At 40.5% G+C, this 25,067-nt stretch overlaps 1 protein-coding gene across 2 annotated transcripts in view; it reads left to right on the top strand.

Annotated features, from left to right (window-relative positions):
* HSD17B14 (hydroxysteroid 17-beta dehydrogenase 14) overlaps positions 1–25,067 on the top strand; it is a 64,557-nt gene that overhangs the window by 10,322 nt on the left and 29,168 nt on the right. For both annotated transcript variants that reach the window (XM_075838853.1, XM_075838854.1), the window contains exons 2-3: positions 18,307–18,342; positions 23,350–23,447. In XM_075838853.1, coding sequence (XP_075694968.1) covers positions 18,307–18,342; positions 23,350–23,447 — 134 coding nt within the window. The remainder of the gene's footprint in view (positions 1–18,306; positions 18,343–23,349; positions 23,448–25,067) is intronic.

Below are 25,067 nucleotides of genomic sequence, written 5' to 3'. Positions count from 1 at the left end.
GGTCTGACAATGGCCTCTGGGTCGGCCATGTACGGAAGCCTATGAGCAGTGTTGGGAAACGCCCGTCTCTTTAAGGTTGTCATGACTACTAGTCTAGCTTCTGGGCGGGTATTTAAGTCTGGTTAGTTCTGTCATTGTTGCTTGTGATTCTCTTTGTGTATGCATGTGTTTGATCAAACTCCTGATTTGTACCCTGTATCCTTGACTATTTGGACTTTTGGAACTCGACCTCGGCATGTCTTTGGGTTTACCCTTTGCTTACTGATTTGGACATTCTGCTCCTGGCTGGTTTTGACCTTTGCAATTCCTGGTATCCTTTTTGTTTTGCTATTTGGACTTTCACGCTCTCCTGGTTGTGAACCATGTTGTTGTTTACCCTCTGGCTGGTCTGGTTATCTGTTCTGGTATTGCCTGCATTGCACCTCCTGTCCAACACCGTATTCTGTTAATGCAACCTGGGTTCTATGCAGCCAAATCCAACCTGCCTTGTGGTGGGCTCTGGTGAAGACCATAGAGTAGCCTAAAGGCCCTTTTACACTGGGCGATTATTGTGCAGACGAACGTTCATATAACGCTCGTTGCCGATGATTGCCCTGTGTAAAAAGGTCACCGATCAGCAGATGAGCTAGCAATCTGCTGGTCGCATTGTTTTAAAAAAACTAAAAGATTATCATTGTTGACAGCACATCTCCCTGTGTAAACGGTGACACACTGCCGAAACGATGATAATGGATGGGGACGAACGATCAGAGTAACGACAGCTCGTCCCCATCCATAGCTCCGTGTGACCGGAGCAAACCAGGGCCGATCAACGATGTCTCGTTGATCGGCGCTTGCTGCCCCGGTCTATTGTCGGCCGGTGTAAAAGTAGAGTAGTGACGGACTTGAGGTAGCTTTACCTGCACGCTAGAACCACACGGTCTCCAGCTGCCTTTGGGGAATCGCTCGCATAGCTATTCCATAAACTTGCACTCTGGAATTGCTCAAATAGTGATTCAATTACAGGCATGTCCTGATAGGCTTCCTGTTAGGCTATGTGCACACGCTTAACCAAAAAATTTCTCTGAAAATACGGAGCTGTTTTCAAGGGAATACGGCTCCTGATTTTCAAGCGTGATTTAATCATACTCGCGTTTTTGACAGCCATTTTTGGAGCTATTTTTCTATAGTCAATGAAAAACTGATCCAAAAACGTCCCAAGAAGTGACATGCTCCTTTTACGTGCCATTTTTGGAAAACGAGACATAAAAAAAATGCCTCGTCGGAACAGAACACCGTATTTCCTATTGAAATCAATGGGCAGATGTTTTTCGGGACGTTTACGGCACGAAAAATGGTTGAAAACACTGCGTGTGCACGTACATTTAGCGTCACACTGACCGCTCTAATACATTGCACTACGTAGGTAGATCAGTGCTGTAGGTCTTCAAGTTCCCTAGTGCGACAAAAAAAAAAGTTAATAAAAATGTTGTATAAAAGTTATACGTTAAAAAAACATACTGCCTTTTTTCCAATAAGTCTTTTATTATAGGAAAAAGTAAAAAAAATAAAAGAAGTACACATATTTGGTATTGACCCAAACTAAAAAACTGTTAACTGTTATTTTTCCTGCATGGTGAACACTGCCCAAAAAAATACAGGGTGGGCCATTTATATGGATACACCTAAATAAAATTGGAATGGTTGGTGATATTAACTTCCTGTTTGTGGTACATTAGTATATGGGAGGGGGAAAACTTTTCAAGCTGGGTGTTGACCATGGTGGCCATTTTGAAGTCGGCCATTTTGTATCCAACTTTAGTTTTTTCAATGGGAAGAGGGTCATGTGACACCTCAAACTTATCGAGAATTTCACAAGAAAAACAATGGTGTGCTTGGTTTTAACGTTACTTTATTCTTTCATGAGTTATTTACAAGTTTCTGACCACTTATAAAATGTGTTCAAAGTGCTGCCCATTGTGTTGGATTGTCAATGCAACCCTCTTCTCCCACTCTTCACACACTGATAGCAACACCGCAGAAGAAATGCTAGCACAGGCTTCCAGTATCCGTAGTTTCAGTTGCTGCACATCTCGTATCTTCACAGCATAGACAATTGCCTTCAGATGACCCCAAAGATAAAAGTCTAAGGGGGTCAGATCCGGAGACCTAGGGGGCCATTCAACTGGCCCACGATGACCAATCCACTTTCCAGGAAACTTCATCTAGGAATGCTCGGACCTGACACCCATAATGTGGTGGTGCACCATCTTGCTGGAAAAACTCAGGGAACGTGCCAGCTTCAGTGCATAAAGAGGGAAACACATCATCCTGTAGCAATTTCAGATATCCCGTGGCCTTGAGGTTTCCATTGATTATCCATTGAGGTTTCCATTGTAAGTAAAAAACAATGCCACAATAGCTATTTTTTTTGATCACCACCACCCATTCCAAAACATAGACTAAAAAGTGATCAAAAAGTTGTGTGTACTCCAAAATAGTACCAATAAAACCTACAACCTGTCCCGCAAAAAACCCTGGTTCACACTGAGTTTTTTATGCGGAAACCGCGCAACAAAACTCGTCAAACGGCCCTAAAATGCCTCCCATTGATTTCAATGGGAGGCGGGGGCGGTTTTCTCCTGCGGCGCTCAATGACCGCGGTCGAAAAACGCAGCGAAAATCGGTGTGCAGGGAGAGGAAAATCTGCCTCAAACTTGCAAAGAGAATTTTGAGGCAGGAATTCAGCTTGCAAAAAACTCAGTGTCGACATAGCCTAAGGCTATGTTCACACGGGGTCTTTTGCCGAGTTTTTTGACGCGGAAACCGCATCGCAAAACTCAGCAGAAACGGCCCGAGAACGCCTCCCATTGATTTCAATGGGAGGCGTCGGCGTCTTTTTCCCGCGAGCAGTAAAACTGCCTCGCGGGAAAAAGAAGCGACATGCCCTATCTTCGGGCGCTTCCGCCTCCGACCTCCCATTGACTTCAATGGGAGGCAGGAGAAAGCGTGTTTTCTGCCCGCGGCGCTCAATGGCCGCGGGCGAAAAACGGCGCGATAATTGCTATTCACACGGAGTATTTTGGGGGAGGAATATCTGCCTCAAAATTCCGTTTGGAGCTTTGAGGCAGATATTCCTCCCCCAAAATACTCCGTGTGAACATAGCCTTACACAGCTTTTTTGACTAAACAATAAAAAAGTTATGGCTCTCAGAATATGGTTGGTGACACAATAAATTTATTATTTTTAAAAAAGTGATTTTATTGTGCAAATGCTGCAAAACATACAAAAAAAAAAGTATATACATTTGGTATCACCATAATCATATCGACCCGCAGAATAAAAAAAATATTGTCATTTATATCCCACGGTGAACAATGTGGAATAAAAAAAACCTTGTCAGAATTGCTAGGAAAACTACAGATTGTCCCGCATTAAATAAACCCTCGTACAGCTGCGTTGGAGGAAAAAAAATAAAGTTCTGGCTCTCAGCATATAGCGACACAAAATGTTTAGAGTATGTTCCAAAAGCGGACAAGATTGGGCACCATTTATCAGTGCGACACTGACCACACATCAATGGATAATTATTTATTTACTGCATTATTATACCCTCTTATTATACCCTCTTGTACTCCGCACAGCTTACATATGCTCCCACATAAACTGAAATGTCGACTGCGCTATAGATTCCGTCAAAATAATGGAGCACTGTCACAACGGTGGCAAACGGAAACCATTAGCAACGTTACCATCACCATTGAGATCAATGGTGATGCAAACGGAAGCTAAGGTTTGCCTTTCCGTTGAGCGGTTCCCCCGACGGAAACCTCCGAATGAACCCCTCAACGGAAAGACAACGGTAATGTGAACAGGCCCTAAAACCCTAAACAGAACTACTACCAAGCAAAATCCGCACTCCGAAATCCAAATGGTGCTCCCTCCCTTCTGGACCTTATAGCGTGCCCAAACAGCAGTTTATGTCCACAAATATGGCATCGCCATACCCGGGAGAACCCACTTAACATTTTATGAGTTATTTGTCTTTAGTCGCACAAGCTGGGCACAACAAAATTGCATATCAGTGGAAAATTGCAATTTTCACTTTGCAACATTCGCTGCGCATTAACCCCTTCGCATACCACGACATAATAGCACGTCGCGTCGTGGTGCAGGGGGTGATGTATGGAGCGGGCTCACATGCTGAGCCAGCTCCATACGTTGCGAGTGTCAGCTGACACCCGGGTCTAACGGACAGGAACAGCGATCTCGCTGTTACAGATGCCTGTAAAAATGACAATATACTGAAGTATTGCAGTGTATTGTACCAGGGACCTAATGATCGCTGGTTCAAGTCCCCTAGGGGAACTAATAAAATGTAAAAAAAAAATGTTTTTCCCATTTTTCTTCTAAAGTAATGTAAAAATATTAACTAGAATTGGTATCCCTGCATCCGTAAAAGTCCAAACGATTACAATATACCATTATTTAACTCACACGGTGAACGCCGTAAAAAATTGAAACCGCCAAAATCTTTTTTGGATCGCATAGCGCTAAAATAAAATGTCATTAAAAGTGATCAAAAAGTTTTATGTACCAATAAAAACAGCTCGTCTCACAAAAAATAAACCCTCACACTCCTCAATCGGCCAAAAAAGAAAAAAAGGTATGGCTCTCAGAAATAGATATTTTTTGTAAAAGCAGCAAAATATATATATATATATATATATATATAATAAAACTGTATAAATTTGGTATCACCATAATCCTATTGAGCAGCAGAATACATTTAAGTTGTCGTTTTTACCGCAAGGTGAAAGCCATAAAAACTAAACCCCCAAAAACAATGGAGGAATTGAAGTTTTTTCCAATTTCAGCCCGCAAAGAATTTTTTTCAGTTTCCCAGTGCATTATATGGTACATTAAATGGTGTCCAATTGAAACTTCAACTCCTCCCACAAAAAAATAAGCCCCTACACAACTCTATTGAGAGAAAATTAAAAATGTTATGACTCTTGGAAGGTGGGGAGTGAAAAGCGAAAATGAAAAAGCAAAAAATGTCTGTCCTGAAAGGGGTAATTTATTTTTAATGAAAAAACACGTGGGGTTAAAATGCTCACTTCAACCCTGAAAATGCCTTGAGGGGTGTAGTTTCCAAAATAGTGGTCACTACTTGGGGGTTTGTTTTATTGTTTGACCTCAGAGCCCTGCAATTGTGGGCCAATGCTGTGGAAATCACCAAAAAAGGCTTCAAATGCGCATGGTGCTCTTCACTTCGGAGTCCTGTCATATGTCCAGGCAAATTGTAAGTGCCTTGATGGGTGTAGTTTCCAAAATTGGGTCAGTCACCTCTCGTGGCTTCCACTGTACTCTGGTACCTCCAGGGGTTTTGCAAATGCGACATGGCGTCCAAAAAAACAATCCAGCAAAATCTGCATGCCAAACAGCGCTTCTGCCTTTTTGAGCCCTGCCATGTGTCCAAACAGCAGTTTATGACCACATATGGGGTATTGCCGTATTCGGGAGAAATTGCTTTACAAATGTTGGGGTGCTTTCTCTCCTTTATCCCTTGTAAAAATGAAAAATTTCAAGATTTTAGTGGAAAAAATGTTGATATTCATTTTCACAGCCTAATTCCAATACATTCTGCAAAAACCCTGTGGGGTCTAAATGCTTAATATACCCCTAGAGCAATTCCTTGAGGGGTCTAGTTTCCCAAATGGGGTCACTATTGGGGTCTTTCCACTGTTTTGGTCCCTCGGAGGCTTTGCAAATACGACATGGCGCCCAAAAAACAATCCAGCTAAATTTGAGCTCCAAATTGCACTCCTTCCCTTCTAAGCCCTGCCATGTATCCAAACAGCAATTTATTGCCACATATGGGATATTTCCGTGCTCAGAAGAGTTTGCTTTACAAACGTTGGGGTGCTTTTTCTCCTTTTTATTGTGAAAATTGAAAAATCTGAGCTAAAACGACATTATTTTTGGAAAAAACTTACATTTTCATTTTCACGGCCTAATTCTACTAAATTCAGCAAAAAAACTGTAGGATCAAAATGCTCACTATACCCCTAAGTAAATTCTTTGAGGGCTGTAGTTTCCCAAATGGGATCACTTCTGGGGTGTTTTCACTGCTTTGGTCCCTCAGGTGCTTTACAAATGCGACATGGCACCCAAAAACCATTCCAGCAAAACTTGAGCTCCAAAGGCCAAATGGTGCTCCTTCCCTTCTGAGCCCTGCCGTGTGTCCAAATGTGGTCATAAACTGCTGTATGGAGTATTGCCGTAATCGGGAGAAATTGCTTTTTTTTTTTTTCCTTCTATGCCTTGTAAAAATTGATAATTTCTACATTATATTGGAAAAAACTTAGATTTTCATTTTCTTAGTCTAATTACACTAAATTCAGCAAAAAAACTGTGTGGTCAAAATACTCACTATATGCTTTGATGAATTCCTTGAGGGGTGTAGTTTGCCAAATGGTGTCTCATTGGGGCTGTTTCCACTGTTTTGGCCCCACAAGACCTCTTCAAACCTGACCTGGTGCCTAAAATATAATCTAATAAAAAAGGTGGCCCCACAATCCACTAGGTGCTCCTTTGCTGCTGAGGCCATTACCACATTAGGGCCACATGGGGGATGGTTGTAAAAACTGCAGAATCTGGGCAATAAATATTGAGTTGCGTTTCTCTGGTAAAACCTTCTGTGTGAAGGTATGTTCACACGCAGTATTTTCAGGCGTTACTCTGGCGTTTTACGCCTCGAATTACACCTGGAAAAACGTCTCCATTACGCCTACAAACATCTGCCCATTGCTTGCAATGGGATTTATGATCTGTTCCCACGAGCCTTTATTTTACGCGTCGCTGTCCAAATACGGCGCATAAAATAACGGCTCGTCAAAAGAAGTGCAGGACACTTCTTGGGACGTTTTTGGAGGCGTTTTTCATTGACTCCATTGAAAAACCGCTCCAATTACGTCCGTAAAAAATGTGAGTTGTTAAAAAAGTCTGAAAATACGGAGCTGTTTTCAGGCGAAAACAGCTCCTGATTTTCAGACTTATTTTGCATTTGCGTGTGAACATACCCTTACAGAGAAGAAAGGATTAACATGGATTTTCGAAAGAAAAAAATTTGACCTCTAATTTAGCTTTAATTCCTGTGCAACGCCTTAAGGGTTAAGACATTTTCTAAACGCTGTTTTGAATACTTTGAGGGGTGCAATTTTTTAAATTTGGTGGCTTATGGTGGGTTCTAATATATAAGACCTCAGAGCCACTTCAGAACTAAACTGGTTTCTAAAAAAAATAGGTTTTGGAAATTTTCTTGAAAATGTGAGAAATTGCTGCTGAAGTTCTAAGCCTTGTAACGTCCTAGAAAAATAAAAGGATGCGCAAAAAATGATGCCAACGTAAAGTAGACATATGGGGAATGTTAACTAGTAACTATTTTGTGTGGTATTACTGTCTGTTTTACAAGCAAATACATTTAAATTTAGAAAAATGCAAATTTTCTCAAAATTTTGGTGTTTTCACAAATAATTGCTGAATTTATTGACCAAATTTTACCACTAACCTAAAGTACAATCTCCGCATTGTGAGAAACTAGACATGGACCGCACACCCACAATATATACGTTGATCTGAGCCGCTACGCATAATTTCTAAATATGAACATAAGGTTCTTTGTTAACCTTTTGATCAAACTGTATAAGCCCACTCGCTACTTCACGGCGACCTCTTTCAAAGTGGGTCCCCACTCTATCGGTAGCAGTACCGCATGGTAGCCACTGCCACCGCAGCACCGCTCCTGCAGAGGGAGCAACCCAGGGGCCCAAAAGCATCCATGCTATCAGGCTGTTCCCTCTGCAGGAGTGGTGTTGCAGTGGCAGCGACCGCCATGTGGTGCTGCAACCGATAGAGTAGGGACCCACTTTGAAAGAGGTCGCCGTGAAGTGGTGAGTGGGCTTATACAGTTTGATCAAAAGGTTAACAAAGAACCTCGTTCATGTTTATAAATTTTTGCCTAGCAGTTATAGATCAATGTATTACAAGTGGACGTGCGGTCCATGTCTAGTCTCACATACTGATAAAGTACAATATGTCACAAGAAAACAATCTCCAAATCGCTTGGATAGGTAAAAGCATTCTAAAGTTATTACTACATAAATTGACACGTCCGATTTGATAAAAATTGGCTGTGTCCACAAGGTAAAAACAGGCTGTGTACTGAAGGGGTTAAAACGAAATTCAGAAAAACAAGTTCTTTCCCCTTCCACTGATGTCACTAAAACTACACGTGCCAACATACCTAATTTTTCAACTTGGTAAAAAAGTGCCTGGTGCATCTATAAACTATAAAGCCTTTGGTCTGTCTCAAACATTTCTGATTTATATCAGACCGAGTTTTCCCTTTTACATGCATAGATTTATTAAAGCATATCTCTACAGATGAGACGATCACCAGTGGTGGGTATAACATAGAAGCAGGGCAAAAGGCTGCTATGTGGCCCCTGGTAGCATCGAGCCTGGTGTCGCATTCGTTGCTTGCAGTGACACTGTCATGGCCGCTATCTGCAGCTGCCACTAGATGGCGCTCACTGAATACAGATTCATTGGGCTCCTAAGGCTATGTTCACACGGAGTATTTTGCCGAGTTTTTTGACGCGGAAACAGCGTTGCGAAACCCGGCAAAAACGGCCCGAAACCGCCTTCCATTGATTTCAATGGGAGGCGTCGGCGTCTTTTTCCCGCGAGCAGTAAAACTGCCTCGCGGGAAAAAGAAGCGACATGCCCTATCTTCGGGCGTTTCCGCCTCTGACCTCCCATTGACTTCAATGGGAGGCAGAGAAAGCGTATTTCACGGTGTTTTAAAAACGGCGCGAAAATCGGCGTGCAGGGAGAGGAAAATCTGCCTCAAAGTTCCAAACGGAATTTTGAGGCCGATATTCCTCCTGCAAAATACTCCGTGTGAACATAGTCTAATTGAGTTCAATTCTAGCTATTTAGACCTAAATAGAGTTAGTTCCCCCTGGAGTGGCATGCAACCAGAATTTTATCATAAATTCTGTATGAAAAACAGAGCTCAGCACAGAATTAGGGATTACAAATGGAGTATTGGACATCAATTTTAATAAAGGTCTTAGTACATTTGGTGAATCTTTGTGGGGAGTGGGTCCCATTCTTAGTTTTGCTATGGGGCCCTATTATTTCTGTTTAAACAGAGAAGTGAGCTCCAAGAAAGGCAATATGAGTTATAATCGCTGGTGTCAGTCCGCTAATTATTTTCCCAGAAACTCAAGACAAGAAGTCTGGATCACAATCTGCACTGCAAGAAGGTCTGCACATAAGACTTTGGGAGGATAGTCTAGTTTTTATGTTTGGTTACATGATACTACCTTTTGTCTTCCTTCCCTTTATTTCAAACTGTAGGGCTAAAGCAGGCCATACACATCAGATGTATGTCGGCTGAACCCGCCGGCGGGACAGGCAGACCATCTAATGTGTATAGCGGCATCCCAATGCTTCCCTGACTGCATCGGGGCAGAGAAGGGTTTGTAAGTTGAATTTCAACTTGCCCGAACCTTTTGTTTGTTGTTAGATAAGATGCTACCAGAGGAGTCTGGCAGCGGCTTTCTCTGTTTTTCCTATTTTGAACACATTAATACTTTCAGGACCGAGTCTATTTTGGCCTTTAGGACGCAGCCACATTTTTTAAAATCTGACATATATCAATTTATGTGGCAATAACTCTGGAATGCTTTTACTTATCCAAGTGATTTTTCATAACGCTATGTATTTTGTGAGTGGTAAATATTGCTCGATTTTATTTTTGAAAAATAATTCATTTTCCTACATTTGAAATCCTCTGCTTCGAAAATGGATAATGGGACCTCACAAATTAGTAAATAAGTTTTACTATGTCTTCTTTATATAGGCATAATTTTTTTTAATCCAATTTTGTTTTTTTTTTCAAGTTGTTATAAGGCTTATCAGTTTTTCAAATGTTAAATGATTTGAGGGGCCTATATATTGGAAACCCCTCATAAGTTACCCAATTATAAAACTGCACCCCTCAACATATTCAAAGCAGCATATAGGAAGTTTGTTAACCCTTTAGGTGTTTCAGAGGAGTAAAACCAAAGTGGAGGTAAAATTTACAAATTAAACTTTTTTTTCTTGCAGATATTCAATTTTAGTCTATTTCAGGAATACAGCAAGTGTTAACAGAAAAATACAACTCAATATTTATTACACAGATTCTGCAGTTTTCAAGAAATATCCCATATGTGGCCCTAGTATGCTATGCGACTAAAACACAGGCCTTAGAAATGAAGGAGCACCTAGTGGATTTTAGAGCTTCCTTTCTATTACAATGTTTTTCAGGCGCCATTTCATGTTTGAAGAGAACTTGAGTTGGCCAAAACGTTAGATACACCCCGAAAATACTTCATTTTGGAAACTACTCCACTCAAGGAAAGTATCTAGGGGTGTAGTGAGCGTTTTGACCCCACAGGTGTTTCATAGAATTTATTACAATTGGGCCGTGAAAATGAAAAAATATTGTTTTTAGAATAATATATAGTTTCATCTAAAATAATTTTATTTCCACAAGGAATTCAGAAGAAAAATTTAAAGCAATTGAAAGCCAATTTATCCATGTCATTGTAATACCCCATTTGGGTCATAAACTACTATTTGGACTTATGGCAGGGCTCCGAAGGGAAGGAGCACCTTTTAACTTTCGGAGCCCAGATTTTGCTGGAATGGTTTTCTGATGCCATATCGCATTTGCAAAGGCCCTGAGGTACCAGCACAGTTGAATGCTAAAATGTGACTCCATTTAGGAAACTACAGCCCTCAAAGAATTAATGTGGGGTGTGGTGAGCATTTTTACCCCACAGGTGTTTCGGGAGATTTATTAGACTTGGAATGTAAAAATTAGCTGCTTTTTTTTGCTAATATGTAGTTTTAGCTCAAATTTGTCATTTTTCACAAGGACATTAGGAGAAAAGGCACCCCATTATTTGTAACACAGTTTCTCTTGAGTATGATAATACCCTATGTGTGGTCAGAAACTGCAGTTTTGATGCACCCCAGGGGTCAGAAGGGAAGGAGCACTATTTGGCTTTTGTAGCGCAGAATTTGTTGGATTGATTTCTGGGCACCATGTCGCATTTGCAGGGCCCTTGAGTTAACAGTGCAGTGGAAACCCCTATATAGTGAGAATTTTGACCTGTTTGTTTTTTTTCCTGAATTTATTAGTATTTGGCTGTAAAAATAAAAAAAATTCTAATAAGGTGTAGTTTTAGCTCAAAATTGTTAATTTTCACAAGGACTATAGGAGAAAAAGTATCCCAACGCTTGTAAAGAATTTTCTCCCAAGTAAAGCAATACCCCATAAGTAATTGTAAAGTCCCCAGATCTGACACCATTTTGGAGGCTATACCCATCAAGGAATTTAAATTAGGGGTGTAGTGAGCATTTTGAGCCCACAGGTGATTTATAGATTTTATTAGAATTGGGCCGTGAAAATTTAAAACGGTATATTTTTTACAATAATTTCTAGTTTTAGCTTAACATTTTTCCTTTCTAAAAGGTGTACAAAAGGCAACCAAAAATTTGTTAACGCTATTTCTCCCGAGTAAGGCAACAGCCCATATGTGGTCATAAACAGGCTCTAAATGGAAAGGAGCGCAATTTAGTTTTTGGAGTGCAGATTTGACAAGATTAGTTTTCAGACACTGTTGCATTGCGCTTAGTTATTAGAACAATAGAAACCCCTGAAAAGTGACCCCAATTTGGAAAATACACCATTCAATCAATTTATCTAGAGGTATAATAGGAATTTTGACCCCACAGGTGTCTTGCAGAAGTTAGTACACAATAGATGTTGCAGATTGAATATTGGCATCTTTCCACAAATATGCCATTTCATTTCCCAATATGTTGTGGCCAGCTTGTGCCACTGGAGATACACACCCCGTAAATTAAACGAGTCCTCCGTAGTATAGTAATACTCCATATGTGGTCATAAACTGCTATCTGGTCACACTGCCAGGCTCGAAAGGACCGCAATTTGGAGCACATATTTTGCTTGGTAGTAGTTTTGTTTGAGGTTTTACTGGTGTCTGTTTATAAGGTGGGGGCATATGTAAGCTGTGCAGAGTATATGAGGGCATAATAGGGATCTGTAATAATGGGGTAAATAATAAAATAATCCATGGATTGGTGTGGTACGCTTTGAAACAATCCTTTATGCACAGGCCAGGTTTTTGGGGCAGGTGTCACACTAAATAGTGTCCTTTTTTTATCCCCGTTTTGGAACACGCTCAACTTTTTTGGGTCCTTCCTTTGTTTGCAGTTTGGGGAACTTCTCTGGGAAAGTATTGCCCAGCTACAATAAGGCAGTCTCACTTCCAGCAGAGATGATGATGTTTTGGGGCAGTCGTACTTGGGCCCTCCCTGGTTCCCAAATATTAGGTTGTTGATGATAATTCTTAAAACTGAAGGAATGTTCCTGTCTGGCCTGCACATCAAGAAAGCACGTAAAATGCCATCTGCACAGCCAGCTTTGGGTACCATGGGACGTGACTATGTGGTAAATCCTGGGTATTGTACAAAATATCTGCGTTTTGAGTATTGCCTAATATTTGACTTCTTCCCTTGCCCCGTAAGAAGCACAACTCCCTAAAATGTCCTCATCTCCGCTGCATCTACGGGGTCCACCTGTGGGGTCTAGCAAATGATGACATGGGTTTTTTCGTCAACTACTACTGGACCTATTAATTAGTATGGCCCATCATTTTGCATCATTGTGTTCCGAGAGTCATAACGTTTTATTTTTCCGTTGATGGAGCTGTGTGAGGGCTTGGTTTTTGCGAAATGAGCTGTAGGTTTTATTTTTACCCTTTTGGGACACATGCAATTTGTAACTTTTTTATAATTTTTTTTTTTTTACAGCATTCACCATGAAGTATAAACAACATGTTAACTTTATTCTGCGGGTCGATACGATTACAGTGACACCAAATTTAATATTTTTATATATATATATATATATTTATTTTTTTACTACGTTCCCACGATAAAAACTTTTTTTTCTAAAAAAAATTTGTTTTAGTGTCGCCGTTTTCTAAGATCCATAACTTTTTTTTAATTTTTCCGTTGATTGAGCTGTGGGGAGGGGGCTGTTTTCTGTGACAAACTGTAGTTCTTATTTCGGGGTACGTGTAACTCTGTAGTTCCATTTTACTTTTTATTTCATTTAACCCCTTCCTGACATTTGCCGTATGGGTACGCCATGGAAAGCATTGACTTCCCGCATTTTGCCGTACCCATACGCCAAATGTTTGGCACCGGCTCAGAAGCTGAGTCGGTGCCATCATCGTCGGATCTCAGCTGTATCTTACAGCTGACATCCGACTGTAACGGCGGGGACAGAAATTAGCTTCGATCCCCGCCATTAACCCCTTAAGTGCAGCGCTCAAACGTGATCGCTGCACTTAAGGTGTTTGCAGCTCATCGGAACCCCAGCAATGAAATTGCCGGGGTTCCGGTGGCTGCAATGGCAACCGGAGGCCTAATACTGCCCTCCCGGTCTGCCTAGCACGGAAACCGGTCTAGATCCGCCCGGCGGCGTAGCCTGATCGGCTTCCGTAGCCACCGGCAAGATGGCGCCGGGTCAGGAGCTGATGCGGGATGCGAAGCCTAATCGGCTTGCTGTCAGTGAATAACTGACAGATCTAATACATTGCACTACGTAGGTAGTGCAATGTATTAGAAAAAAATAAATCTGACAGCTGGACCTTCAAGTCCCCTAGTGGTACTTGAGAAAAAGTATAAAAAAAAGTGAACAAAATAAAAGTTTGAAAACAATAAAAGTTGCAAGTAATAAAATAAGAGTAAAAGGGGGATTGAGTTTTATCAAGTCCTTTTATTATTGAAAAATAATAATAAACCATACGTATTTGGTATCGCCACGACCATAACGACCTGAGGTATCAAAATATTATATTTATTGCACGCGGTGAACCGCATAAAAAGAAACTTAAAAAACGATACCAGAGGTTCTGTTTTTTGGTCACTTTGACCTATAAATATTGGCATAAAAAATGATCAAAAAGTCGCACGTATTCCAAAAATGGTACCTATAAAAACTATAGCTCGTCTCGCAAAAAACAAGCCCTCCTACAGCTGCGTCGACAAAAAAATTAAAAAGTTATGGTTCTCACAACTTGGCGACACAAAAAATACATTCTTTTTACAAAAGTAGTTTTATTGTGCAAAAAGTTGCAAAACATAAAGTCCTATAAAATAGGTATCGCCGGAATCGTACTGACCCGCAGAATAAAGTTAACATGTAATTTATAACGCTTGGTGAATGCTGTATAAAAAAACGAAATAAAACTATGCCAGAATTGCGTTTTTTTTGTTTACCTAGGCTCCCAAAAAATAATGTAAAAGGTGATCAAAAAGTCGCATGTACCCCAAAATGGTACCAATAATAACTACAGCTCGTCCCACAAAAAAAAGCCCTCATACAACTACGTCTATGAAAAAATAAAATTAGTTATGGCTCCAATAAGTCAGGAAATAAAAAATCTGCAGTTGTTTGAAGAACAAGGAAAGAGAGGGCCCAAACATGTCCGCTGGAAGCGCCGGTGCCCGTATTATACCAGGACAACACTTTCCCAGCAAAATTCCCCAAACTGCAAAGGTGCGGAGTGTGGACCAAAAGGGGCATAAGAAAGGGCGCCATATATCAGTGCAACACCGGCCTCCATTTCGCATGGTACTCTCTCACTCCCTAAGCCCTGTCGTATGTCCAGGCAAAAGATTAGGGCCACATGTAGGGCGTTTCTAAAACCGGGAAACACCGCATAATAGTTAGAGGGCTGTCTTGTTATGGTGGCACAAGCCGGGCACCACATATTAGCATATCTATGGAAAAAATCCCATTTTCACTCTGCAACATGGAGTGCACACTAATTTCTACAAAACACCTGCGGGGTTAACATGCTCACTACACCACTAGGTAAATGCCTTGAGGGGTGTAGTTTCCAAAATGGGGTCACTTCTGGGGGGTTTCCACAATTTTGGTCCCACAAGCGCCCAGAAACCAATCCAGCAAAATCTGTACTCCAAATGGCGCTCCTTCCCTTCTGAGCCCTGCCATGTGCCCAAATAGCAGTTTCTGACCACATATGGGGTATTGCCGTACTCGGGAGAAATTGCTTTACAAATGTTTTTGTTTTTTTCCTTTATTTGTTGAGAAAATGAAACATTTTTGCGCTAAAGCTACGTTTTATTGAAGAAAAAGGGTTGTTTTTATTTTCACTGCCCAATTCTAATAAATTCTATTAAACATCTATGGGGTCTAAATGCTTACTACACCCCCTAGATGAATTCCTCAAGGGTTGTAGTTTCCTAAATGGAATCACTTTTTGGGAATTTTCATTGTTTTGTCCCCTCAGGGGCTTTGCAAATGTGACATGGCCTCCGCAAACCATTCCTGCTAAATGTGATCTCCAAAAGCCAAATAGCGCTCTTTCACTTCTAAGCCCCGCCGTGTGTCCAAACAGCCGTTTATGACCTCATGTGGGGTATTGTTTTACTCAGGAGAAATTGCTTTACAAATTTGGTGGTGCTTTTTCTCCTTTAGTCCTTGTGGAAATGAGAAAATTAGCTAAACCTACATTTTCTTTGAAAAAAATGTAGATTTTTATTTTCAGGGCCTAATTCCATTAATTTCTGCAAAAAAACCTGTGGGGTCAAAACGCTCACTATACCCCTAGATAATTTCATCAATGGGTGTAGTTTCCAAAATGGGGTCACTTGTGGGGGGTTTCCACTGTTTTGTCCCCTCAGGGGCTTTGTAAATGTGACATGGCCTCCGCAAACCATTCCTGCTAAATGTGAACTCCAAAAACCAAATGGTGCTCCATGCCTTCTAAGCCCTGCCGTGTGTCCAAACAGCCATTTATTACCACATGTGGGGTATTGTTTTACTCGGGAGAAATTGCTTTACAAATTTGGTTGTGCTTTTTCTCCTTTTAGTCCTTGTGGAAATTAGAAAAAAAAATGCTAAACCTACATTTTCTTTGAAAAAAATTAGATATTAATTTTCACGGCCTAATTCCAATTTCTGTAAAAAACCTGTGCGGTCAAAATGCTCACTACACTTCTAGATCATTTCCTTGAGGTGTGTAGTTTCCCAAATGGGGTCACTTTTGGGGGATTTCCACTGTTTTGGCACCGCAAGAGCCCTTCAAACCTGACATGGTGCCTAAAATATATTCAACTAAAAATAAGGCCCCAAAATCCACTAGGTGCTCCTTTGATTCTGAGGCTGGTGCTTCAGTCCAGTAACACGCTAGGGCTACATGTGGGATATTTACTAAAACTGCAGAACCTGGGCAATAAATAGAGTTGCATTTCTCTGGTAAAACTTTCTGTGTTATAAAGAAAATTGGATTAAAACTTAATTTCTGCAAAAAAATATGACATTTGTAAATTTCACCTCTACTTTACTTTAATTCCTGTGAAAAGTCTAAAGGGTTAAGAAATTTTCTAAATGCTGTTTTGAATACTTTGAGGGGTGAAGATTTTAAAATGGGGTGACTTTTTGGGGGTTTCTAATATATAAGGACCTCAAAGCCACTTCACAACTGAACTGGCCGCTGTAAAAATAGCCTTTTGAAATTTTGTGTGGTATAACTGCCTGTCTTACAAGCAGATACATTTAAGTTGAGAAAAATGTGTTTTTCCACAATTAAATACTGAACATATCGAGCAAATTTTGCCAGTAACATAAAGTCCAATGTGTCACGAGAAAACAATCTCAGAATCGCTTGGATAGGTAAAATCATTCCGGAGTTATTACCACATAAAATGAAACCTGTCAGATTTGAAAAATGAGGCTCGGTCAGGAAGGTGGGAAGGGGTTAAACAAGGTGACCAAAAAATTCAGCCTTTTTTTTTTTTTCAATTTATATTTTATTTTATGGTGTTTGCCGTGCAGGACAACTAACATGATATATTTATATTTCAGGCTGTTACAAATGCGGCAATGCCAAATATGTATACTTTTTAATTTTTTATTTTTTTTCAATTATAAAGGACTTGATCAGGGAAACAGGGTGATTCTTGTTTTTATTTTATTTATTTGTCTAAAACTATATATAAATAAAAAAAAAAATTTAACCCTCTTTGGGGACTTGAAGGCCTGATTTTTCTGATCGCCTATTCAATACACTTCACTACTTTATGTGTCGGCTTTATATTACACCCGCTGCCGATGGCGCATGGGCATAGCTCCTGTTAAGGCTGGGTTCACACGACCTATTTTCAGACGTAAACGAGGCGTATTATGCCTCGTTTTACGTCTGAAAATAAGGCTACAATACGTCGGCAAACATCTGCCCATTCATTTGAATGGGTTTGCCGACGTACTGTGCAGACGACCTGTCATTTACGTGTCGTCGTTTGACAGCTGTCAATCGACGACGCGTAAAAATACAGCCTCGTCAAAAGAAGTGCAGGACACTTCTTTGGACGTTTTTGGAGCTGTTTTCTCATAGACTCCAATGAAAACAGCTCCAAAAAACGCAGCGAAAACGCCGCGAAAAATGCAGCGAAAAACGCGAGTTGCTCAAAAAACGTCTGAAAAGAAGGGGCTGTTTTCCCTTGAAAACAGCTCTGTATTTTCAGACGTTTTTGGTCACTACGTGTGCACATACCCTTAGGGTGCATGTGTATAGGGAGTCAGTAGGAATAGCTGTCAGCTGAACAATAAGCTGGCCATACACTTTTTAGATGGCTTAAGTTCATATGTGGCAAATGAGTTAACCGACCCTGTTTTATAGAAAATGGGGGTTTGGGCAAATTAAAAGTAGGGGGTCACTACCCTTGTATGCTATTATATAGAGAACTCGGTGTTGTGTATTTTCAGTATAGTGGTCAGGAAAATGAGCCCCCTACTCTGTTTTCTCCCGCGGTTCCTGTCTTTTAAATTAGAAGCCCCGGGCAATCGCAGTCTTCGACACCCCCCCCCCACCCCCTAAGCATCCATGTGTGTTGCATGCAGATGTTGCTGGGACACAAATCTGCCGAAAATACAAGAAGGCATATTTTTGCCATTGCACTGTAACAATTTGGACTACTCTGTCAGGTTCATTATCACTGTGCGAAGTGCATGGGAGGGGGTGGTAAAAATCTTTGGTTTAGTTTGCTTTAATATTTGTCAATACTATTTGTTTACTTAGAATAAGTAATTAGCTTTTACTAACACTGTTATCTTTTTTTCTCTTTTGTATGTGGACCCACAGTGAACAATGGAGCTTCAGTTGTTTTCTGTTCGAAAGGTAAAGTACATTGTGGGTGAAGTGCAAATTATGCAAGGATCAAATAGCGAGATATGATCTATTTTTCCTCTGGTATGGGCATACTCTACAGCAGTGGAAAGTGTTGATGTTCTCAGTATCTTTTGTATTACAGGCATACCAGCCATCACCTAGACAAGCAAGCAGTCCTAAACATCCGGACATTTGATTCACAGGGACTTCTTTCTTCATGCTTTCCCATATTAATAACCAAAACATTTTCCCCACAACAGTGTTGGCACAGAGTCTCCATAACAGTGGCAGCCACAGTGCACAATTGATTGGCAATTTAGATTTTCGTTCCTGTTTAAAAGAGTGGACATTTGTATGGGGGCTGATGAAGAAGTAACTAATCTGTGAGCAATGCTATATGATGCGGGACACGTATCCATTAATTTTAATGAGATCTGTGTAATTCTTAATATCCCCTGTGGTGGTGCTGCAGAAAAATTGAACAGTTGCTGGGAGTTTCCCGCACAGATTACAGCTGATTACTGGGGGTCGCATTAGTGGGATCAGCTTATTGCGGTGGACACTTTAAACAAAAGTGAATTGTCTAAAGCGGACTATGCCTTTATTTAAATGTGAGTCCAGTATTTGCTTCAGAAAATCTCTTATAAGGCCACATGCACACGAACATATTTTTTTCCTAAAGAAAAAAATAAATAAATATTTTCCAAAACATACCAGGCACTCTTTGGGATAAGAATAATTTTGTATACATTTTTATTAAATTCCATATAAAAATATATTTTAAAGGTGTTTTTTATATATATATATATATATATATATATAATCTCTTTCCTCTTTTTTCCATAATACTAATTTTTTTAGGAAAAGGAAAGGGTTTGAGCAAACACATTTGTTTCAAACTAGATGTACATAATTTAAAAATGTCTCCTGGCCAGGATACCAACACAGACTTTTATAACCTTACTTCCATTAATTTATCCCCCTCTAAACATAATAACATGTCATGATGATGTATTTAAGTAATATAAATTCTATACACGAGCCTTTCATCAGACCCATATAGGTCATTAGCTATAAGAAACCGTTCTTGAGATTTTTTGTTCAGACACAGTTGGTCTCAGTTCACACTTGCGTTTTTTTCTTCTTTTAGAAATTTGATCCGAAACTAACAAGAACAGTTCCTCTTATATGATATCAATGCAAGTATAGGTAAAGAGTTGAATACTCATCTTCATGTAGATCTCGCAATTCAGGATGGACTGGAAATTCCCTCCTTTCCACTGTGTTCCTCCTCCTGGAACAATTGTAGGGTTAAGGCAGATTTTGGAAGTATACCAATCGGGTTTTTCACCCCTTCGATCTCATCAATGGCAGGTCACAGTTCCCACATAGGAGATTCTCCTTATATCCACTCCATCCACCGTCAAAGCTTATGTTGAGTAGCTTAGATCTTCCTATACTCGGGGGCAGCCGAGATTTCACACGAAGGTGAACAAATTATAGCGATGGAGCACACTCCTACATTGAGGAGTCGGTATCGTGCTATGCTGGTATCCACGTTGATTTTTCTGGCAACGCTGGAGACTGCAAGACGAGGCAAGGTTGACGTCACTACCTGCCAGGTGTAGACTAATTGATCAGCTGACGCGTTTCATCCTGGACCGGGATTTCCTCAGAGCTATTTCAGGAGTTCAGTAAAGTCTGGCACCTTTATAGTGCCGAATTTAAAGGGAACTGGACACATATGTAAGGATATCTCATTAAGTACTCATTATAATCCAATAATTCAAATCCAAAACATCCAGTTATACACATATTTTTTCTATATTTATAGATTCCCCTCAGTATTTCATCAGACATTTCTATCGGGAGAAAGAAAATTAAAAAAATAATAAAAATAAAAATAATAATAAAAAATTTATAATAAAACTAAATAAATAAATCAAAAATCCAAAATGTTAAATAAATTCATGTTAATTATAAGAGATCCATGATGCATTTCAGATGGTATAACACTAGTCTCACACTAATTCTATCAAGGGGCTATCCATAAGTCCTGAGAAAACAATGCACCTGTTCATTATAGAAGTGTGACAGTGTCCCGCAGATTTTTATCTACCAAGAGTCCAAATAATATATCCTCCGTCCCTGGATGACAGGGAGTAGGTCCAACCCGGAAGATATTTCCGGAGGGACCGAGTCCCCATCCCCCAGAGACAGAGAGCACCCATCGGGCCTATCAATTTATCCCGAGGGAAAAGGTATTTATAAAGGGAGATCAGTTCGGTGGTTGGTGCGTGGAAAAATCATGGGACGCTGGTATACAGCCGGCCCATAAAGATCCACGCAGCCCCCACCGAAGTGATAAACAGACAAGATCACTTCCAAAACATAAAGGGGTATCCCACAGGCTTCCCCAATTTCAGACAAAAACGCTTCAGGGATCCAAGGATTTGATATCCGCCTCCGAATGGCAGGGAGCGGGTCCATTCCAGATAAAAATCTGTAGGGACCGAGTCCCCACCACTCGGAGGCAGAGAATCATCAGGATTCGTTTTTTATTCATCCCATAATTTTGTTCATTCCTATTTTCAAAGAATGGGAAAATATTTACTTGAATTGGGTTGAATCAGACAATTTGAGGATAGGTCACACGGCAGTCGATCCGTTGATGGTATCCCAGAGACTGCCAACCAATCCACCCCACAGGGGCACATCCACCAATAAATAGAAGGAAATTGTTACTTCAACCTGTGATAAGAACATATAAAATTTTATTTCATTGTTTAGACCTCTAGGGTTGAGGGTTCCCAATGTGTAAATCCACATAGTTTCTTTCTGTAGAAGAATACGGTTACGATCCCCACCCCTTCTATCCTCAAAGAGTTGGTAGATTCCCATAAATTTTAAGCCCTTGGGTGATTGTCTATGATGTAATTTAAAATGTGCTGCCAATGGGCTTTTCATTTCGCCCTTTGTAATGTCAGAGAGATGTTCCCTTATTCTTATCTGTAACTCTCGTTTCGTTTTTCCAATGTATTGCTTGCCACATGGACATATAATTGAATACACCACCATAGTTGAACGACAGTTGATAAAATTATAAACCTTAAATTTTCTTTTATGTTCACTGTCGAAAAAGGTATCGGACTTCAAAACGTATTTGCAACAATTGCAAGAGCCACACATATACATCCCCTTTGGCCGTTTATTTAGCCATGTTTCGTTGTCTATGGTCTTTCTTTTAAATTCAGAACTTACTAGAATATCTTTTAACGTAGGGGCTTTTCTTGGAACCATACTTGGTATCTCCCCTACTATTGAACCAATCCTTTTATCCAAAGTTAGATGGGGCCAGTTTTTAATCATTAAATTGCGTAGCAAATTCCAATGGGAACCATACCTTGAGATGAACCGTACGCTATTGTCATGTTTTTTCTTTTTTTACCCTCTCAAGAATTTCCCTCCTATCTTGTCTTAAAGCTCTGTTGTACCCTTTTTTTATAATTTTTTTAGGAAATCCCCTATTTAGAAAACGAGATGTTAGGTCTTGAGCCCCTCCTTTAAAGTCTTCAAATCTAGAACAGTTACGTCTGATTCAAAGAAATTCGCTTATTGGGATTCCCTTGATTTGGAAAGGTAGATGATGGCTACTTGCTGCCAGAAGGCTGTTTCCTGACGTTGGTTTACGGAAAGTCGTGGTCATAAGTTGCTTTCCTTCCTTGTGAATATTCAAATCAAGAAAACTAATAGTAGTTTCACTTGAAGTAAATGTCCAGAAAAGATTCAAACTGTTCGTATTAAGATCTTTAATAAACTCTTCCAGGGATTCCACCGATCCCTTCCAACACAGGAGCACATCATCCATGTATCTGAGCCAGGTGGCTGCACACTTTCTGAAGAGGGGGTGGGGATATACAATAAATTCTTCCCACCATCCCAGATGTAAACATGCATATGAAAGTGCACAGGAGGACCCCATAGCAGTCCCCTGTACTTGGCGGTAATATTTACCATCAAATGAGAAGCAATTGTGGTTCAGGACAAATTCCAACATCTCTATGATAAATTCATTTTGATGGGCCCATTCCCCTCCTCGCCTCTCCAGGAAGTGTGCAGCGGCCCTTAATCCAGCTTCATATTTTTTTCCTCCCATAAAAATATGGGTCCTTTGTCACACGTATTTGACCCGTATTTCACCAGTATTTCCGGACCCGTTTTCTCTGCACTGATAGGCAGCCCCTTCTCTGTATCAGTGCTGGATAGAGAGAAGGGCTAGCCTTTTCGGGCAGAGTTTCCACAGCGGAACGCAGCGATTGCAAGTAAAAGAAGTTCATACGTACCCCGGCCGTTTTCTTGGTGACGCGTCCCTCCTTTGACATCCAGTCCGACCTCCCTGGATGACGCGGCAGTCCATGTGACCGCTGCAGCCTGTGATTGGCTGCAGCGGTCACATAGGCTGAAACGTTATCCCAGGAGGCCGGACTGGAGGATGAAGCAGGGAGTTCTGGGTAAGTATTAACTTTTTTTGTTACAGGTTTTTGAAGTAATATTAGATATCTATATTGTAAGCGCCGTGCATGGTACTCGCTGTCCAGGATGCTGAAAGAGTTACTGCCGATCAGTGCAGCCCCTTCTCTCTGTCCCGCACTGATCGTTTAACTCTTTCAGCACCCTGGACAGTGACTATCTCCTGACGTCGCCTAGCAACGCTCCCCGTAATTACGGGTGCACACACGTAGCCACTCGTAATTGTGGGAGCCCCATAGACTTCTATGGGCCTGCTCGTGCCGTAATTATGGCCTGAAATAGGACATGTTCTATATTTTTCAATGGCCCGGGCACTTTCCCGTAAGGAAACGGGAAGGTACCCATGGTCAATAGAAGTCTATGGGCCCATAATTACAGGCGTTTTTACGTTCGTGTGCATGGAGCCTAACAGCGGTATGAAATGGTACAACCAAGATGAGCTCATGCACAACTCTTATTCCTGGAATATTTGTGTGTTATTTGCAGAGGAGACAGCCAGAGACCTTGAAACTGAACTGAAAGCTTCTGGGACAGGAGCTGCTATTTATGTCTCTTGTGATGTAACAAAAGAAGAAGAGATCAAGGTAACGCTTTTATTGTTTTCAGGTTTTGTTAATTTATGATATATATATATATATATATATATATATATATATATATATATATAATATTTTTATTTTTTATTTATTTTTTCAGTTTTATTTCAACAGTTGACAGTCTTACAAGAGATTTACCCAATTATTTTATATGTTTGATTAGCCTGCACGATCCCTATCTTAGGTGTTTCTATAGCTATATTTATTGGGGTTTTCTGGGTTATAACAATAGGTCTATATGGGCACATAAAAAACATAGTATTATAGTTACCTTATGAAGTCTGCAATATTCCCGTGCCCCCCACTCCACAGTAATATCATCTGATCATCACAATCTCTTGTAAAAAGTGCGGGCCAAGGAGTGACTGGGTTAGAGCAAAGCAGAATTAATAGGGTAAGTATACTACAAGGTTCTATATTTTGTGCCATTTTATAGACCTATTGTTATAATTTAGAGACTATTATGAGACGGAGGTAATATAAGGTGCATTTGCCATTCACTGGCTTTTATAGTCTGATTTTATTTGGCCCCTAGAAATTAGCTTGAGTATTGCTCTTAGGCGACTTATTGGAGTTTACTTGTGATTTGCTGGAGGCATTTCCAAAATCCATATAGGGGAAGTGTGTTGGGCAAACTAATTAGAGCCAAAAGAGAAAAATGGTATGCCCTAAACTGTGACTTTGTGATATTAACTGACTGCCCTTGAGTTCTCTGACATCATTTTATGTGACCGTACAGTTATATTTTCTAAAACTGATTAAGAAATTGTCAAGTTCTGTAAAAAAAAAATAAAACTGGTAATCCTTAAAGAGGCTCTGTCACCAGATTTTGCAACCCCTATCTGCTATTGCAGCAGATAGGCGCTGCAATGTAGATTACAGTAACGTTTTTATTTTTAAAAAAACGAGCATTTTTGGCCAAGTTATGACCATTTTTGTATTTATGCAAATGAGGCTTGCAAAAGTACAACTGGGCGTGTTGAAAAGTAAAAGTACAACTGGGCGTGTTGAAAAGTAAAAGTACAACTGGGCGTGTATTATGTGCGTACATCGGGGCGTGTTTACTACTTTTACTAGCTGGGCGTTGTGTATAGAAGTATCATCCACTTCTCTTCACAACGCCCAGCTTCTGGCAGTGCAGATCTGTGACGTCACTCACAGGTCCTGCATCGTGTCGGCCACATCGGCACCAGAGGCTACAGTTGATTCTGCAGCAGCATCCACGTTTGCAGGTAAGTCGATGTAGCAACTTACCTGCAAACGCTGATGCTGCTGCAGAATCAACTGTAGCCTCTGGTGCCGATGTGGCCGACACGATGCAGGACCTGTGAGTGACGTCACAGATCTGCACTGCCAGAAGCTGGGCGTTCTGAAGAGAAGTGGATGATACTTCTATACACAACGCCCAGCTAGTAAAAGTAGTAAACACGCCCCGATGTACGCACATAATACATGCCCAGTTGTACTTTTACTTTTCAACACGCCCAGTTGTACTTTTGCAAGCCTCATTTGCATAAATACAAAAATGGTCATAACTTGGCCAAAAATGCTCGTTTTTTAAAAATAAAAACGTTACTGTAATCTACATTGCAGCGCCTATCTGCTGCA

The sequence above is a fragment of the Rhinoderma darwinii genome, chromosome 10 (assembly GCF_050947455.1).
Source record: "Rhinoderma darwinii isolate aRhiDar2 chromosome 10, aRhiDar2.hap1, whole genome shotgun sequence".
NCBI classification, from domain to species: Eukaryota; Metazoa; Chordata; class Amphibia; order Anura; family Rhinodermatidae; genus Rhinoderma; species Rhinoderma darwinii.
The sequence above is the reverse complement of the archived record's forward strand: the minus strand, read 5'-3'. Positions and strand labels throughout refer to the sequence as shown.